At 37.5% G+C, this 17,601-nt stretch overlaps 3 protein-coding genes across 3 annotated transcripts; 1 reads left to right on the top strand and 2 right to left on the bottom strand.

Moving 5' to 3' along the window:
* The first annotated feature begins 6,167 nt into the window (after positions 1 to 6,167).
* Positions 6,168 to 7,208, top strand: LOC127903711 (uncharacterized). The gene is made up of 2 exons (XM_052444265.1): positions 6,168 to 6,277; positions 6,671 to 7,208. The coding sequence occupies exons 1-2, from the start codon at positions 6,168 to 6,170 to the stop codon at positions 7,206 to 7,208; spliced, it is 648 nt and encodes a 215-aa protein (XP_052300225.1).
* Positions 7,209 to 7,424: 216 nt separating this feature from the next.
* LOC127903710 (putative ubiquitin-like-specific protease 1B) lies at positions 7,425 to 8,070 on the bottom strand. The gene is made up of 2 exons (XM_052444262.1): positions 7,886 to 8,070; positions 7,425 to 7,823 (listed from the first exon to the last, which is right to left on the bottom strand). The coding sequence occupies exons 1-2, from the start codon at positions 7,934 to 7,936 to the stop codon at positions 7,425 to 7,427; spliced, it is 450 nt and encodes a 149-aa protein (XP_052300222.1). The 5' UTR covers positions 7,937 to 8,070.
* A 13-nt stretch (positions 8,071 to 8,083) lies between these two features.
* Positions 8,084 to 11,785, bottom strand: LOC127903709 (uncharacterized). Its single transcript, XM_052444254.1, has 6 exons — positions 11,537 to 11,785; positions 9,621 to 10,641; positions 9,428 to 9,535; positions 9,170 to 9,331; positions 8,839 to 9,084; positions 8,084 to 8,752 (listed from the first exon to the last, which is right to left on the bottom strand). Exons 2-6 carry the CDS (start codon positions 10,635 to 10,637, stop codon positions 8,084 to 8,086), a joined length of 2,202 nt encoding a protein of 733 aa, XP_052300214.1. The 5' UTR covers positions 10,638 to 10,641; positions 11,537 to 11,785.
* Positions 11,786 to 17,601: the final 5,816 nt, after the last annotated feature.

The raw sequence follows: 17,601 nt of genomic DNA, 5'->3' as shown, positions 1-17,601 counted from the left end.
CATAATTTTTTTTTTAAAAAAATCTTTATTAACTAGAGAATTATTACTAATATTCAAAAAATAAGGTCTTTTTAAAATTTAGGGGTTTAGGTGACCATTTTGTTCGCCTATACTTAAAGTCACCCATGGTTGCTACAACCTTCTAGAGAGGGAATGCAGTGGTTCTTGATAGGCGTATTGACAGCCTAGCAACAGTGGACAATATTGATCAATAATGGCTTCTTATTGCCAACCAAAAAAAGGTTCTTAGAAAAGAAATAAAATAAACTTTGAAACTTCAAAGAACCCGCATGCACAACCAATAACATGCATGGCACAGAATCTAGTGCTACTCGTTCAGCAATAATTTTATCTTATCAAATCTAGAACTTAAGCTAATTTAACTTCAACGAATCAAACGAATCAAACAAGTATATGGTACGAACACTGCTTGATCTGTTTCGTCGTTTGGCTGATCGTGTATCATGTTCACATTATTTGTTTTTGTCATAATAGCTCTGGCAATATCACGATAGCAACATCGATGAAATCGTGAAATTAAAATCTTCAATGTTAGCTGAACTTCGTGCTCTATGACAGGCTAGCATGCTTTGCAATATTGATGGTGCATGCAAAGCGTATATCCTTTACTTTGACGTTTGTTCAATGTAAGACAGTGATGCATAACAAAACCAATGAATTGGATCATTTATTTAGGTCTCTTTTGGATTTTTTTGATCCACAAGAATGGATATATATGAATCACGATCACGATATGGGATATGACCATTCACTGGAGTTGAATTGAATGTATAGTTGGCATTGATTGACAGCTCGGCAAAGCTTAATTTTGACTCAGCAGCTCGCTTGTGAAATGGACATGTTTGGCATTTGTGGTGCACAAAGATTCTGATTAATTTCATGTTTGGTTCCAGAACAAGAGACGTGTGGTCGTGATTGATGAAGGTTTGCTTCTCCAATTAATTCTGTGCTTTGCTTTAGTTTTACTTCTTGACCAAGTCTGCCATAATATTCTCCGCGCTTTCAAGTTATTTTGTTGGATCCTGTTTAAAGGGAAAATTCTGCGAAGAATCCATCAAGTTTCTAGGCAATCTCCTATGTATCAGTTCCATGCACAGTTATATTATCACAATTTTTCATTACACTTTATTACAGACATGACTTTTCCGTCAAAAATTTTTCATTGTGAGACATGTGACAGAGAATTAGAGAAGTGAAACAAATACTTTATAATAATGTGGCATTGGAGCAAATGCTCTTGTTAATTATAACGTATCATTAATTGAGCGGATAATATGGAACCAGGAACATGAAGAAAAGTTTGATTTTAATATGTAGTTTTACAACTTTGATAGATCATGACTATATGCTCTTGTTTTCAACAACAGAAACACTGAGGGCCTTGTACAGCTTATCAAAGTTAGATTCCTTGTGTTACCAAGTCGGTGCAGATACCTTTTCAGTGATCAGCTGATCATGTCTGAAAAATATGAGAGTAAAATACCAAGCATTAAGAGATTAAAATATATATATGCCGACACAGCAAGCATGAGGGTCAGTGTAAGAGCAAAGCTTGTCTGAGAAAAACCAAGCTAAGTTGAAAGCTTCAAGAGGACGGAGGAAGAGATATATAAATATATGGATCAAGTTCCTCCATTTTTAGGGTTTCTTATTACAAGCCTAGCTGGGAGGGTAAAGTGACGAAACACAACTTAGCTAGCTTTAGGGTATCGTGGTCCTACTCCTAACAAGCCAAATACACTAAGAAACCAAACCAACTAAAAATAAATAAAAATAAAAAGTGTCTTTTTCTTTTGCATTGAATCCGTGGGCATTGATTTCTGCAACTCTGGCATTTGCGAGAATTTTGAACCACTTTTATTTGGCAAAAGGGTCCACAATTTTTGGCTGCATTATATTGTGCAGCAAAATTGAAATTAATACCAAACATTATATTGCTCTCCTTCTCCACGGCTCTGCATTGTATTAATTTCAGTATCTTTCAATTTTAATTTGCTTAATGGACCAAATTAATACCAAACATTGTGCGTTTTCAAGACATGCTCGTCCCACCCCACCCACTTTATTAATTTGTTGTAGAATAGAAGGAAAATTGAGTGCGATTGGCGAAGGTAATGATCACTTTCGGGCATTTATTTGAATGTTGGAACTATAATCATCCCTGGGAACCAAACTTATTTTTGTTGAAACTTCTAGGAGACAATGTATTCATATTAATTCTTTGAAACTTTTGCATGGTGTGTCTCATACCTTTGCCGGATTCGCCTGGTCATAGCAACATGAAGAGGAGTTGGCAGTGCCACAATTTGCTTATTCCACTTGCAAACATAATCAAGATGTTTAGGGCATGTGTTAATTTCTGTTAAATAACTTTTTTTATGTGGTTTAGCAAAACGCAAACCATTTTTGCATCTAAAAATCTCTCGGATAATATAAGAGGAAGAAGCCTAAAACCCTGTTATATACGAGGATAGGGATCAATTGGCATGCGGTCATCGTATATGTTGATAGTTAATAATAAAATTAATTTGTGTTATGCAAATGGTAATTAATGATTTGATGATACACAAGTAAGTTTCACAACTATGTAAACGTAATATTATTGTACTTAAAATGAGTTTTGCGTCTAAAAATGTTTTTAGCTTAGTTACGACACAAACTATTTAATTATATCATTAATAGGAAATAGAATCGCGCTTCGCGCGGTTTTGAAAAAAGAATTTAGTATTATCATTTTTTCTTACTTTGCACTTAATGAAACTGACATATTTTTAAAAGAATTTAGTATTATTATTTTTTCTTACTTTAAAAAAAGGTACGGATGCCTACTTTTTTTTAATGCGAACATATTTTTAAACCATGAGGTTTAATAGACTTATTTCTGAATGATCTATAAAGTTTTGTAGTTTAAGAGAGTTAGAATCTTAGCTCTATTAAATTACATAATTTAAAGATATTTTTGTATAAAACAAATGAGAATGTCCGCACTAAAAAAGTACTATATACACACATAAAATCATCATTTTTAAGAAAATTACAAAAATGTTTTATGTTCTGAAAATATTAAAAAAATAAAAAAAAAGGAGAGAAAAAAGTTACAGGCCGCGTGAACAGGAAGGAAACACAAGGGAGGAGGCATCGAGTACAAACAGATACACGTGTGGTGAGCATTATGCGTTTGATGAAATCATCATGGGCCCCATGTAATGAAACCCACACGGGAGGTTGTACGATGGATTCATTTTTGATTTTGATAGACTGATTGGTTGATTGTTTGTTTGTTTGTTTGTTTGTTGGTTGGTTGATTTGTGGTTGTCAGGCTTTCATGTCATTGATTGACACCAGCGTACGATTAGCAGATGTCAGGATTTCCACTGTTCGATGCTAGTCCGGCCACGTCTGCATATCATGCACCGTTAATAATCATCCCTTTTAGGATCTTGTTACCTCCCAAGTTGGATCATCATCACTGATTATGGGGCCCATCTTACTCGCTATGACCTTATCAGTCTATACGATCTTAGCTAACTAAGCGAGTCAAGCCCAATCTTAGTCCAGCTACTTTAATGGATTTGGAGAAGTAATTGGGCCTGAGTAATTATTCCCCGTCACCGGGCAAAAACTAATAAACAACTGCAAATTGTACGGATGCTCATCATTCTTCATTGGAAAATTTACAAAAATAGCTAAAAAAATTAGGTATTTTTCAACTTTAACCCCTCAAACTTTTTTCTATCATAACTAGCCAAACACCCTATTTTTGGACTACATTACCCTCATCATTTTCATCAAATTTACAAAGGCATGCCACTTTCCCTAATCAATTCCAGCACTTCCACCACTTTTCCCGTTTCAACTTAACAAATTTCATCACTCAACAAACTCCATTACTCTTAATAAATTAGCAAATTTCATCAAACAAGTATTACATAATTGAAGATATAATTATCAATTGGAGAGCTTCTTAAGGTTAGTTTATACTCTTACCATAACCTAAACTTTTAATCTATTAATTTTATCATTCGAGTTCGAAATTGAAGTGAGTTTTTATTGCAAATATTGTTATTTTTCATTAACAAAACAATGTGACTTGTTAAAGTAGTTAGTTTGAGTTGAGAAATGAAAATCAATCATTGAAACCCCTGAAAAATCGAGTAAAACAGAAGCCCAGAACAAGTGAGACAGGCACCTGTCTCACCAAAATATGTGCAACAGGCAAGTGGGACAGGCGTGTGAGACAGGCGCCTGTCTCACTTGTTACCACTAGTTTTATGTGAGACAGGCAAGTGGGACAGGCGCCTGTCTCACATAAATTTGCTGGTTTTATGTGAGACAGGCACCTGTCCCACTGCCTGTCTCACTAAATTTAAGTTATTTTCCGAAAGTAATAACTTGGGCTACATGAGTCCGTTTTAGGCGTATAATATATCATTTCGAAGCTTACGATGAGACGAAGTAAATCAAAAATTGTATACTTCATTTCATCCACATAAATGTACTGCATATTCATTTTTACTAGGTTTTGTAGCGTGAAATCTTATCTCTTTTGTTTTTTTTTAGGTTTAATGGATTCCGTTGTACTTCAATTATGTTATGACGGTTGGTGGGAGACATTAGCAGATGGCCGTACGGAGTACGTGAATGTGAAGAATACAACATTTTTAGTTCGGAAAGATTGTACGTTTGAGCAATTTATGGCAAGGGTGTATGAAGTTTTACAGATAAATCCTATTGAATATAGTTTGTCGATGAAGACAACTTTGAGATCTAGTAACACAATGTATCGTGCATGTTCACTACCTATGGATATATTTAATGATGAAATGGTTAATGTTGTGCTGCACATGGCCTCTGATGTGGTCAATTATGGATGCATCCCTATATTTGTCACCACACATCCTCGAGTTCTGGCCAAAAATCCTGAGCCACTTGTGGAAAGTGAAAGTTCGTTTAGAGCAAACGAGTCTGTCCCTGATATTGAGGAAGAGGTGTTACCACAACAAATGTCGTTCCAACAACATTACTCACCAGTCAACGAAAACAATGACACTATTGATGATAATGGCATTACGATAGCGGATGTTGAAGATAATGTGTTACCATTAGGGACATCGTTAGGGCAACATTACTCTCCATTTCAAAATAATGAGTTCCGCAGTTATAATTATCCTGGTTATAACACCAACAACACAGAAGCTGATAATGTGCAAGGCATGAACTCCAATACTGAAGTTGATGATAGGGACACTGGTCATTCCGATATTCCTATCAATAATGAGGATGAGCATCAGTATGATATTCTTGTTAACAATAGAGAGAATCGACCTATTCCTCCGATGGCCCGTTCGAGGAGGAGGACAACAGTTGATCCCCTGGTGAGTCTTGCTCCAGTTTTGCCTTTAAACTTGGTTGCTCCAGACTTAGTTAGAAGCTGTAATTCTGCCGACATTGGTGTGGGAAAGTTGTTCGTTGAGAAGAATGAGTTAATACTGGAATTGCGCAAAGTGGCCTTGCGGGAAAAGTTTGATTTCAAGATTGCACGGTCCACAACGACACGCTTTGAGGCTCATTGTTCTTCGGAATCATGTAATTGGCGTCTTCGCGCAACAAGAGGTTTGGATGAGCATAATGTTCCTTGGGTAGTGAGAAGAGTTGACAATGTTCATACGTGCTCTAATGAGGTTTTGCCTAGTGGCCTCCGCCAAGTTAGGAGTCGGGTTGTTGGCCATCTTATTGCGGATAAATTTATTCAAGATAAACGGATATACACGCCGAATGACATTAGAGCAAACATGCAGCAAGAATACGGGGTCCAGTTAACATATCAGCAAGCATATCGGGCTAAAGAAGTCGGTCTTGAAATAGTACGAGGGAACCCTGCAGAGTCATACAACTTACTTCCCAAATACTCTCACGTTTTGACCAAAGCGAATGAGGGCACAGTGACACACCTCCAGCAGGATGGAGATGATAATTTCTTATACTACTTTGTTGCGCTTGGATCTTCCATTAAGGGCTTCACATAGTACATAAGGCCTGTGATCGCTGTAGATGGCACTCATTTGAAGGGGCTATATCGTGGAAGCATGTTTATAGCAACATGTCTGGATGGTAATAATCAACTGTATCCGTTAGCTATTGGGGTCATGGATTCAGAAAACAATGATGCTTGGGAATGGTTTATGACGAAGTTACACGGAGTGATTGGCGATAGGCCAGAGTTAGTATTTATCTCTGATCGATGCACTGCCATCAAGTGAGCCGTTTTAAAAGCATTTCACACTGCTAGTCATGGAGTTTGTTTTTACCATGTCAAAGGCAACATTAAGTCTAAATTCAGGATGTCCAAAGCTATTTGGGATCAATTCGAGCCAGCTTTTATTAATACAGCAAAGACATATGGACACGAAGAATTTAAAAGACAATTTGAAGGGTTGTGGATGCTCCACTCGGCCGCGGCTGATTACTTAGAGAATAATGTGGGCACGTGTAATTGGGCAAGGTCCGAATTTGAAGGTAGGAGATACAGCATACTTACCACCAATATTGCAGAAAGCGTGAATTCTTTAATGAGGGAACCACGAAAATTTCCTGTTACTTATCTTGTTGATCACTTTAGAAAAACATTATAGCAATGGTTTTATGATAGGAAAATTGTCGCTGAATCGATGAGCACTCGTATAACGACGTGGGCAGATGAGATAATCGGCGAAAGGAGAATTTTGGCCGAAAGAATGACCGTTCGGCCAGTGTCTCAGCATCGATTTCATGTTTTGGGTGGTGGTATGAAGGAAGGGATAGTTGACATTCATGAAAGAACTTGCTCCTGTAGAGTATTCCAACTCGATCAGCTTGTTTGTGCGCATGCAATTGCTGCTTGTCTGATCGTCCGTGTGGATTGCATAAGTCTTTGCTCTGATTATTACTCTAAAGATTCATTGGTCATGGCATATGCAGAACTAGTAAAGTCGGTTGGGGACATGACAGATTGGGACATTCCAGAAGAAATCCAGGAAATCAGAGTTAACCCACCGATCGAAGCACCACCACCTGGTCGTCGTCCAGAGTTAAGAATTCCTTCTATCGGTGAGAATGTTAACCGAAGAACTGTGAGATGTTGTCGATGCAACCAACCAGGTCATAACCGCAAGAGATGTAAAAATCCCATTGTGTCGAATCCAAACTGACTGTGTCGTTGTAACTAATTATGGATTATGAACTCTTATTATAATTTATATTACAATTATATGTAATGAGGTATATTATGTTATGTTCATTTGCATAATGAGTACTAAAGTTGATCAATAATTACTTATAGCTAAATATATGAATATATCAAAAGTTTATATCTATTAGAAAAACAATCTACATCCATACATCAAGTCTTAATACAATACAACGACTTACAAGGCAATATCGCCTGTGAATATATCTACAGCAATTTTCTTCCTGAAGTAATGCCCGTGGCTACTATCAAAATCAAGTTTTAGCCCGAACATCAAATACATTGTAAACATCAACATAAATACACCGCAATCACCACTTCCAGGTGATTGTTGGGGCACATCCTTAACGATTCTTACTTTCCAAGGGTCGGCACTCTGCAGCTCAGATCGAATGTTGTAGAATCCAACATCTTGAAGCCATTGAGGGAAGACGACCTGAAGAGGTTTGAATTTACGCAAATATGTTTTGTCCTCGCGAAAGGTAACCAACGAGTCGTAAATCCGCATCCTCCTCGCGCGAAGGTCCGCTCGAGCTAGTACCCAATGATCGCCGCCCAAATTCACAGGGATGAATATCTACATAAATAAATTAGTATATTTTATACACAATTACCATAAGATTGAGTGACAATTCTTACCATATCGACATCCGTAAACGGTTTGGACATGAGATCTTCCTGCCCATCCATATAGCTGCTCAAGTTGTTGCCATATTGTAATGAATTGACATCACAACTACCATTGTTCCATAATTGCTTTAGGAACACCTATTACACGATGAGTAGAAAATTAATAACATTTCGAGATATTTAAAACATCGAAATTATAATTAATGATTATAAAATTTGAAAACATGCCCAAAAGTATGTATCTGTATGCGTGACGTGTTGTGGTAGTGCATTTGGAAACCGCCGTTGCTTCTCGCTGATCAAGCGGTAATACGTGTGAATATGCTGTGAAGGGATTATACCAAGTAAATTTATATCAATATCCATGCCAGCAGAAATATTATTGTGTATTGTAATGTACTGACCATTAAACACGCTTACTTCGTCACCAAACCACCCCATCGAAGCATTGCCCATGAGTATTTCAAAGAAATTTCGAGATTGTTGGACGGGCCGATCCACGGAAATGTTGCCGGCAAACCACTGATCAAACTCCTCACATAGTCTTGAGTCTTCTAGTCCCCTAAGCGGATTTATATCCACACTCGATCTTTCATCAATTTCATAGTCCGTAATGTTGAGTGCGGGTAGAGCCCTGGCATTCCTAACTCTCTTGAAAGGAGAAATGAAGTAAGGACTGCCAAATATATACGACGGTCGGTACGGACGCCCAAACTTACTAACGCCGGGAGGTGCCTCCTTGAATATCTGTACACTGTCATCACATATGTCCCCATGTAGACTGTACAAGGACATAGGGGTGTGCTCGTCGTCATTACCAGCATCAGTATGCGTACCATAGCCAGCATCAACGTTCGGACCATAGCAATCTGGGGCCTGTTGTTTCGAGGAGATGAACATATTAACATAAGTTCGGGTTTGAAATCATAATAACATAACGAAAACATACGAAACTTGCTCACCGAGGGTGCGGGGCCAAACGGAGAATCATCGTACGCGCCCTTTGAAGCACCCGCGCCAAACGAAGCCATAAACCCCATGACCGCTGCTCTATATTGTTGTGCTTCTCTGCGTTCCGCCATAAGTTCTGACCTCAGTTCGTTAATGGAACTGTGTCCAGTCTGAAGTTCCAACCTCAACTCGTGAATGGAAGACTCTATTTTATCCAGTCGTCCAACGAAATAATCATTGCGGAACTTAGTCCTTGCCTACAATTTACGCAAATAAGAAAGTAGTGACAAAATGTCGGATATGTATATGTGCATTGTAAATGTTCAGGACGACAGAAGTTACCTCTGGCTCATTTCTGTCATCTGAATCATGTGCGGATTCATAATGGTCGTCAGCAGCACCGGCATCCTCAACAGGACTATGCTCCAGTCCTATTGGGCTCGTGGGGTCAGGATCCACATCGTTTGGCCTTGTACTGGATGGCGCATTGATTGAAGGCTGGTGCTGCACCAAGTAAAACAGAAAACAATAAATACCAAAAAAACAAACATATAAATGACTTTGCATCTGGTTTTCAATGATACTATAGATGATACCCACATTACGGACCCAACTTGGCAAATATGGCACGTAATCCTCGACACTCTTCCAATAATTTGTGGCTCTCTCCTTTGCATCCGGTTTCAGGGTTTGGAAAATGGTGTCATCCTGTCGTAAAGATTACCAAATTTCCAATTAGTATAACCATATATTATGTAATACTTATATACAGACATACATATAAATGACTTACAAGACGCTCGTTCAGGTATGAATACACTTCGCCGAAGTTAATATTTGAAGAAGCCACAGGCTTCCATCGCACGATCCGAGCACCCTTCCTCTTAATTTTCTCCACCCACTCTAATGGTAGTCCTTCGCTCGCTTCAAAAATCCATGCCTTCAACAAGGAAAGATATGAAGCAAAAAAACGTGTCATTAAATATTTATTATAACAAAACCAAGTTATAAAAAAAACTTCTTCACTCACATGCACTGCCGACGTAAAGCCATAAAAGTTGTATTTCTCAATTCTATGCAATGGATTTTCTGCGCTTGCCTTCTTAAATTTTTTGGCTTTGCCGTTCAATACATTATCAATGCTTTTATATATTGTTTCCCATGACAAACGACCCCACGGAATACTTCGAAAATGATTTATGTCATCTACCTCATTAAGTAAATTGAAATTGATTTGACAATGATCCTTTCTTCCGTGTAGCACTCTATCAGCAAAGTAAAACATGGCAATTTTTAGCGCATCGGTGTCATTCATATTCTTGAAGTGTAAGTTCATAAATATTTCCTCGAACTGGCCAAGATTTATATCGCGAATCCTGCCTCCAAAGTACTTATTAAGTAACCTATGATTTGTTTTATGCTTCGTCAGGAATACTTTTTCGCCATAGCAAAGTCCCGTTACTAGGCACCACTCTCCAATCGATAGCCGTATCAAATGGTCGCCAACTTGAAACCATAACTCATCTTTGTCATTTCCATCGCCATGTGACACTTGCCGAAGCAATATATTGTGCACAATCACGCCACTGAACGGATAGCTCCGGCACTGTAGGAAATGCCCAAATATATCGTCTTTGAATAGCTTCAACTGTTGCCTTGTTAATTTTTCCCGGATGGCATTAACAACGACATCTAATTTGCACATACTTGTGATACGACCAGGGAAGTGATCAACATAAGGTATCTTCATCATTCCTGGTTCTTTAATCGGTCCGGGTGGGTTATGCAATGCTAATTTTGATTTGCCCATTTATCTGGTACAAGTTAAAAGTATCACACATTAAAAAATTATGAACAAAAGAAAAAAAAATTAAGGCAACACTGCGCACTGCCTCTTGGTGCGACGGGCACCAACTGTCGCACCAAGAGGTGCTGCCTCTTGGTGCGACAGGCTCGCGCGAGGGAAGCCAAGCGCTCGAGCTACTTGCCTGCACGCAACTCGCGCGCGCTTGGCTTCCCTCGCGCGAGCCTAGCGCAACTCGCTCGCGCGAGGCCGCGCCCTCGCGCGCGAGATGGGCGCAACGTGCGCATCTCCAGTGCGACGCAGCGCCTGTCGCACACGAGATGCGCGCGGCGTGCGCACCTCGCGCGCGCGAGATGGGCGTGCGACATGCGCATGTCGCGCGCGCGAGATGGGCGTGTCGCGCCCATCTTGCGTGCGACATGCGCATGTCGCGCACGGCGTTCGCACCTCGCGCGCGCGACATGCGCCTGTCGCACGCGAGATGCGCGCGGCGTGCGCACCTCGCGCGCGAGAGATGGGCGTGGAGCGTGCATCTCGCGTGCAACATGCGCTGCGTCGCACACGAGATGCCCGCGGCGTGCGCACCTCGCGCGCGCGACATGCGCTGCGTCGCACGCGAGATGCGCGCGGCGTGCGTACCTCGTGCGCGCGACATGCGCATGTCGCACGCGAGATGCGCGCGGCACGTCCATCTCGCGCGCGCGAGGTGCGCACGCCGCGCGCATCTCGCGTGCGACGCAGCGCGAGTTGGCTTCCCCCATTTCTCTTCTCTTCCCTTTCCCACATGCATCTCACCCACCACCGCCGTTAAAACACCACCAACAACAACAACATCCCAAACAACAACAACAACCCAAACAACAACAGCAACAACAACAACAAGAAAAACGGCAATAACAACTCACCTAGGGTTTTCAATTTTTTTCTTTGATTTTGGAGATCTCCGAAGATTTTCAACGTGATTTAGCTTCTTTCAAGTGCCAACAACTTCCTCCGCTGCCGATGTACGCTGCCGCCGACAATCTATAGAACTTCCGGTGATGAGATTTTGGTGAGAGGGGAAGGAATTTGCTTGAGGGAAACGTGAGAATGAGGAGGGTAATTTCGTCCACAATTTGGTGATTTGGCTAATGTTGAAAGAAAAAAAAATTGAGGGGTTAAAGTTGAAAAATGCCTTCTTTTTTTGGCTTGTTTTGTAAATTTCCCTTCTTCATTAAGGAGTCGGTTTTGACCTTTTAAAATTGTATGTAGCATTTGAGGATATAATAGGAGGAATCCTCCTGGAGGAATGACAATTTTTTCAGGTCATTTTATAAAGGAAAATGATGTTTGCCCCGGGTCAAATCCCGAATATAAACAAAACAACGTCGTTTTGTTTGTTTGTTTTTTTTTTCTTCTCCAAAACGCAAAGGAAAATTATGCGGTTGTCTTCCAGTAGCAGTCTCTTTAGGAATCATATATCAGCACACGCGACACCAATAGTTCCCATCCACCTCGTTCCACATATTGCAATCCATCAGCAAAATAAAAATCCACAATCAAACCAAATCATAACAACCACAACAATGAAATTCTAAAAAGAGACCAAACCTTTGAATGTTAGCAGCCCACAAATCACTCAAAAGGAGCTTCTCCCTCATTGTCCTCACCCTCTTCTTCCCCTCCGGAGGCTTAGGCAACTCAATCTTTTCCCCAATTTCCTCGCCTCGCAAAATTCACAAACCAATTCACCTTCAGGAACCTCCTTCAACGGCGGCTTCAAGCACTTCAAATGAAACCCACCTAAGCAATCATCACACTCAAGCATAACATTCCTCCCTGCTCTAAAACAAATCCTACACTCCTCCACCTCAGGATCCTCTTCATCCGAGCTTGCATCCTCTCTCCTCTTCACATATACATCATCTCCCACCTCAAATTCACCCTCATCATACACCACTTTCTTATAATAAACCCTCATCTTCTTCAAATTCTCAACTTTGCCACTCCGCGTTTTCACGTTAGACCTTGTCACCACAACATCACCACTCATCTCTTCGCTATAGTCCTTCCTTTTTCTCTTCTTCCCCTCCGATAATTCAGGTGACATCGGAGAAACCACCAACTCCTCCAAATGTAACCCATCTTTAGGCTTCCTTTTCGGGGTCTTATTGCTCAAAACATGAGAATGGAAATGAGACAAATCAAGAATATGAGAACTGAAAAAATAAATTCAATGTTACAATGTTACAACGTTGTAAAAATGCAGGGAAAAATTAAAAAAAATCAAAAAACAAAATGCTGCAAAGAAGATAGTACTGAAAAAAAAAATTCAAGCTTCAAAAATTCAAGCTTTCAAGCACAATGTTAATCTTGGTCTGCCGAAACTTCGCAGCTGCTGTTGGTCTTGTTCCGACGAAACTAAGCTTAGTAGCCGAAACTCAGTTTTCAAGGACAAATTTCGCAGTCGAAACTCAGCTATTGTTGGTCTTGTTCTTCACTAAATGGGCACGTTCTTTGTTAATCAATTTCTTCAGTTCAACTTAAGACGAAGAGGATGAAGCGTTCTGCTGTGGATATCGTTCTGCTGTGGATCTCGGTCGAGGATGGAAGAAACGAAAAAGAATGGAAGAAACGAAAAAGAAACGAAGAAACGAAAAAGAAAAAAAAAGAAAACAACGCAAAAAAGAAAACGGACAAGCAAAAAAGAAAAAAACAAAACAAAACGACACCGTTTTGTTTATATTCGGGGTTTGACCCGGGACAAACATCAACACTCTTTTATAATTATGACGGGGACTTATCTAGCCTTAAAGTCCAATGAAAAATTTAAAATCCACCAAAAAATAAAAAAAAATCACAATTTTTATGCATGGTCTAGGAAGTACCTCATACATAAGAGTAATATTAGGAATCCTAACAATTGAGTCCTAACTGATGCGGTTTTTATCTATTAATTGTAGAATATTAATTTCATCAATTATAAAGTTCACTATCCAATAAATAAATGACATATGACATTTGGAACTTAAACTGTGACTCTATTGTTGAGATTGAAATTATTATTCTATACATAAAACATGATTTTAGTCTGGTAGTTGTATTAAAAATTGCTCTTTATGGCTGCGGAGGACATACCATACGCCAATCAGCATATAATCTAAGTTTTAATTATGGTGACCCTTGACGTCCACTTTGAAATTATTTGACACCATTACTTGCATATTTATTCTTCACCTGCAAACAATTCCAAGATATATGTCATCTTATCATTTATTTCAGGGTTTTGTATATAGCATTTTCATGGGGTTGATTCCTCAAAAATCATGACTTTTTCAATACATCATCATCAATTGAATTACCCTAATATTCATTAAAATTTTCTAATTTTCTGTCTTCAACATTTTTGTTATTGACACCCCAAATTGTATAATAACATATGTAATATATCATTAGTGGGGTGAGACTGTTATGCCAAACATAATTATACTTGAGTAATTCTTATGAATTATAATGTCATTTTTCTTTCTATTAAGATACATCTCAAATCGAGAACAGTCATTTGCTACTCCTTAAATCCTCTTTTTCCTTTTCTAACAACATCCTCAATTTCCATTTTAGGAGTCAATCTCTTAATAACGTGGCAGCTAAATGCTTTGATAATATAAATACTATGGGTGAAAAAAAGTGAAATTCCTCAGTTGTTTGACTAAAATAATTGAATCCCCTCTCATATTTTAAAACATATTTAAATTCTCATGAGTGTCAAATTTTTTTATTGATATTGCTGTTTTACCCTTAAATTGTTGTTTGATATTGAGAATATATATACCTTAAATTATTTAGTTAATTATAATTTAAAATTTAAAATTATAAAAAGGGAATTATTACAATTTTTAATAAATTCTAAATTTTTCAGAATTTATTAAAAAATTTAATGTAAAATTAACATTACGCACACACACACGCACAGAAATTTTTTTTGGAGAATAAAAAGTTAAAACTACACAACACACTTATTATTCTAACAAAAATTATGTATATTTATTTTGCATTTAATTCTTCAATTAATTCAGAAAATTTTGAAATTAATTGGAAAGTGATGACAATTCCCTTACTTTTTCTAATATTTTTTTTCGCATAAATTTTCAATTCATTTGATTAAAAAAATTATTCAACTAATTAAATAATTAAAGGAGGTTCATATTCCCAACATCAAACGACTACTAAGGGTAAAATAATAAGATCAATAAAAGAAACTGACACTCAAAAGTTAAAGGTATTCTAAAACTTTAGGGGGTTTCCGTTAATTTAGTGAAATAACAAGCATTTTGCTATTTTTCCCAAGATACTATTTTGTACTCTTTTCTTACGAACCCACATGTACCTTTCGCTTGATTCTGCCAAATTTTAATAAAACTCTTTCAAAGACAAATTAAAGTAAAAAACAAAAGATTAGGTAAAGCACTTTTATCAATGTTTGATCTTATTTGGTAAGAAGGTATGCATATAACCAAGAAACTGATTCATCTAATCTCTTTTTAAAAAGTTAGTTGATACTCTTGTCAGCCACTTAACATGATTCGGTATCCTCTTTGATTTCAGCTTGATAGTTGTAATTCGCGCATTGCAATCACTTTTGATCCTAAGCATTTGTCATTGATGACCTCAAGCTGCTGCCACCCATAAAACAAAATATGATTTGACTTCAAAATCTTTCATATTGGCAAGCATATTAGATAAGAAAAGATTAATTAATGATTAGAAAATTATAATAAAAACCGCGTATGTTAGGAAAAATAAAAAGATAATGAATCAAAAGGGGTTAGGTTTTTGCGAAGTTGCAGTTTAATTTTAAAACTAGACTTTCTAAGCAAAGGGTGCTATGGTCAGCCCCCACCAATGGTACCAATTGTCCCAAATTCTACCAACATTTGGAATAATATTATTGCAGGGAAGATTCTCATATATTGCATTTGTAGGACCGGCTTTAGCTTGTTAATAAACTAGATTAGTGATCATTATTTGTGTAGTTAATTGATTAATGAAATGTAAGTTAATATGACATGTCTGCTCGAGCTCCAAAAGTATCCTAAGGGATCAATTTCAGATCTAATCCTTTGATATGCCAGAACATAGAGAAAAAGCAGGCCAGCAACTATGGAACTACAAGTATAGTCTATTTGGGTTAAACTTTAAAGCCTTTAAATAAGTTTTACGGTTATATTTCGGATTTTCTTTTAGTCTTTGACAAATATATATCAAAAGCACTACTAAGTTCACTTTAAATTTTGAAGAAAAATGTTCATCTGAGTCCTTGATATTTTTAAAAATGCATCAGTTAAGGTTTTCTAATTTCTTCTTTGACCATATATGACAGTAAATGAAGACAACAACATAAGAGCTTTTTAGTCTAATTAAATTGGTATTGTCTCTTAACATTGAAATGCATATGTAACGCGTATGAATTATCAAATGGTTTAAAGTATTAATAAATGCAAGTGATAACGTTACTTTTTTTAATCAAGTAATTGTAGTACACCTATATTTCTCTAAAAGGAGCCATGCGGTTATGGAACGACCATGAAAAATTGATTTATGAAAATGTTAAAGGTAAAAAAGGATGTTGAGAGTGAGGAGACTTATGTGATTGTTTGAGAAATATTTTACATTAATTGAGAGTGCAAATAAATGTAATTAATAATCAGAAGATTATTTGAAATTGGTGAGACTGTGTGTTAAGGTGAGAATAAATGTGATAAAAGAAAGAAACATGAAGCGTTTTGATTGCTTAAATAACTGTCAAATTTCTAACATAACTAAGAAAATAAATTACTAGATGAGAAAAAAAACAACATTAAGTCACTACATAGATTTATATGTAGGCGAATATATAATTTCATAGATTATGATCTTTTTTTGATCTAAGCACTTCTAAACTTTTAACAATCTCATGCCATATGTCATGTAGTAATAGGATATGGATATGATTTAACTTCTCCATATTTTAAATTTATTAACCACCAATCAACACATGGATTTTTACTTGGGAGAAATTCATATTAGCAGAGAATCTTAATCCAAAATTTCATTTTAACGTTTTTGTTAAAAGATTTTTCACCAACTCACCCTGACAGCCAAACTTACTCAAGGACTGAAATGAAACAAACTGTAACTACAAAGGGCTCAAGTGATGCATTATTTAAACTTCTAGTATTTAAGTTCCTATGTGGAAACAATGAGTACTCAGACCAAAGGAACCCTCTAAAAAATATCAATGGGCTTATATAAGATACTTGTACAGGACCACATCAGAAACATGGCAGCTAGCCCTGTAAAGTATAAAAGAGAAGATATTAAAAAGAAGAAGAAGAAGGTAGGTATGATATTGATTTTCTCCTCTGATCATGATCAGCAAAAATGATCTAGCTTGTACACTTCTGAATTCTGATACGAACATGTGAAATGCTGTGGCCAGAAAATAACCACATTGCCACCTGGATGTGCTTGGTATTTTGATTCACCTTCTGTGGCATGATCAGGACCACTTAAAAAAAAATCCTCTTGCCTGGCTAAGGCTAAGCTAGGTCACTTCATTGTGAAAAATGAAAAGGTATATATTGGCGGTCAGTTTGCCTATAAGTAGATAAAAGGGTTAATATAATTATAATGGGTGCATATTCATCCAAATGGAGAAAATAGGGTTTCTTGTATTTTCATATGAAATGGACTTCACCAAAAGCTTAAAAGATCAAAAAGGGTGTGTTTCTTATAGGGGATGACCGATGAGTTTGTTAAAAGAGAAGATGTGGCTGAAGGAGCTCGAAAACAAATGAGATTGGATAATTATGAATAGAGAGGTTAGGTTAGAAAGAAACAAGCAAGAATGGGGTTGAGGGATGGTGACAGGGCAAGGACACAGCTAGGGTTGGGGATGTTTCCTTATTGTAGGGATGTGACTTGTCTCTAAGTCATCACCATATGCATGCCC

The sequence above is a fragment of the Citrus sinensis genome, chromosome 1, assembly GCF_022201045.2.
Source record: "Citrus sinensis cultivar Valencia sweet orange chromosome 1, DVS_A1.0, whole genome shotgun sequence".
In the NCBI taxonomy this organism is placed as follows: domain Eukaryota; kingdom Viridiplantae; phylum Streptophyta; class Magnoliopsida; order Sapindales; family Rutaceae; genus Citrus; species Citrus sinensis.
Note: the sequence above shows the minus strand (reverse complement) of the source record. Positions and strands in the feature narration are given on the sequence as shown.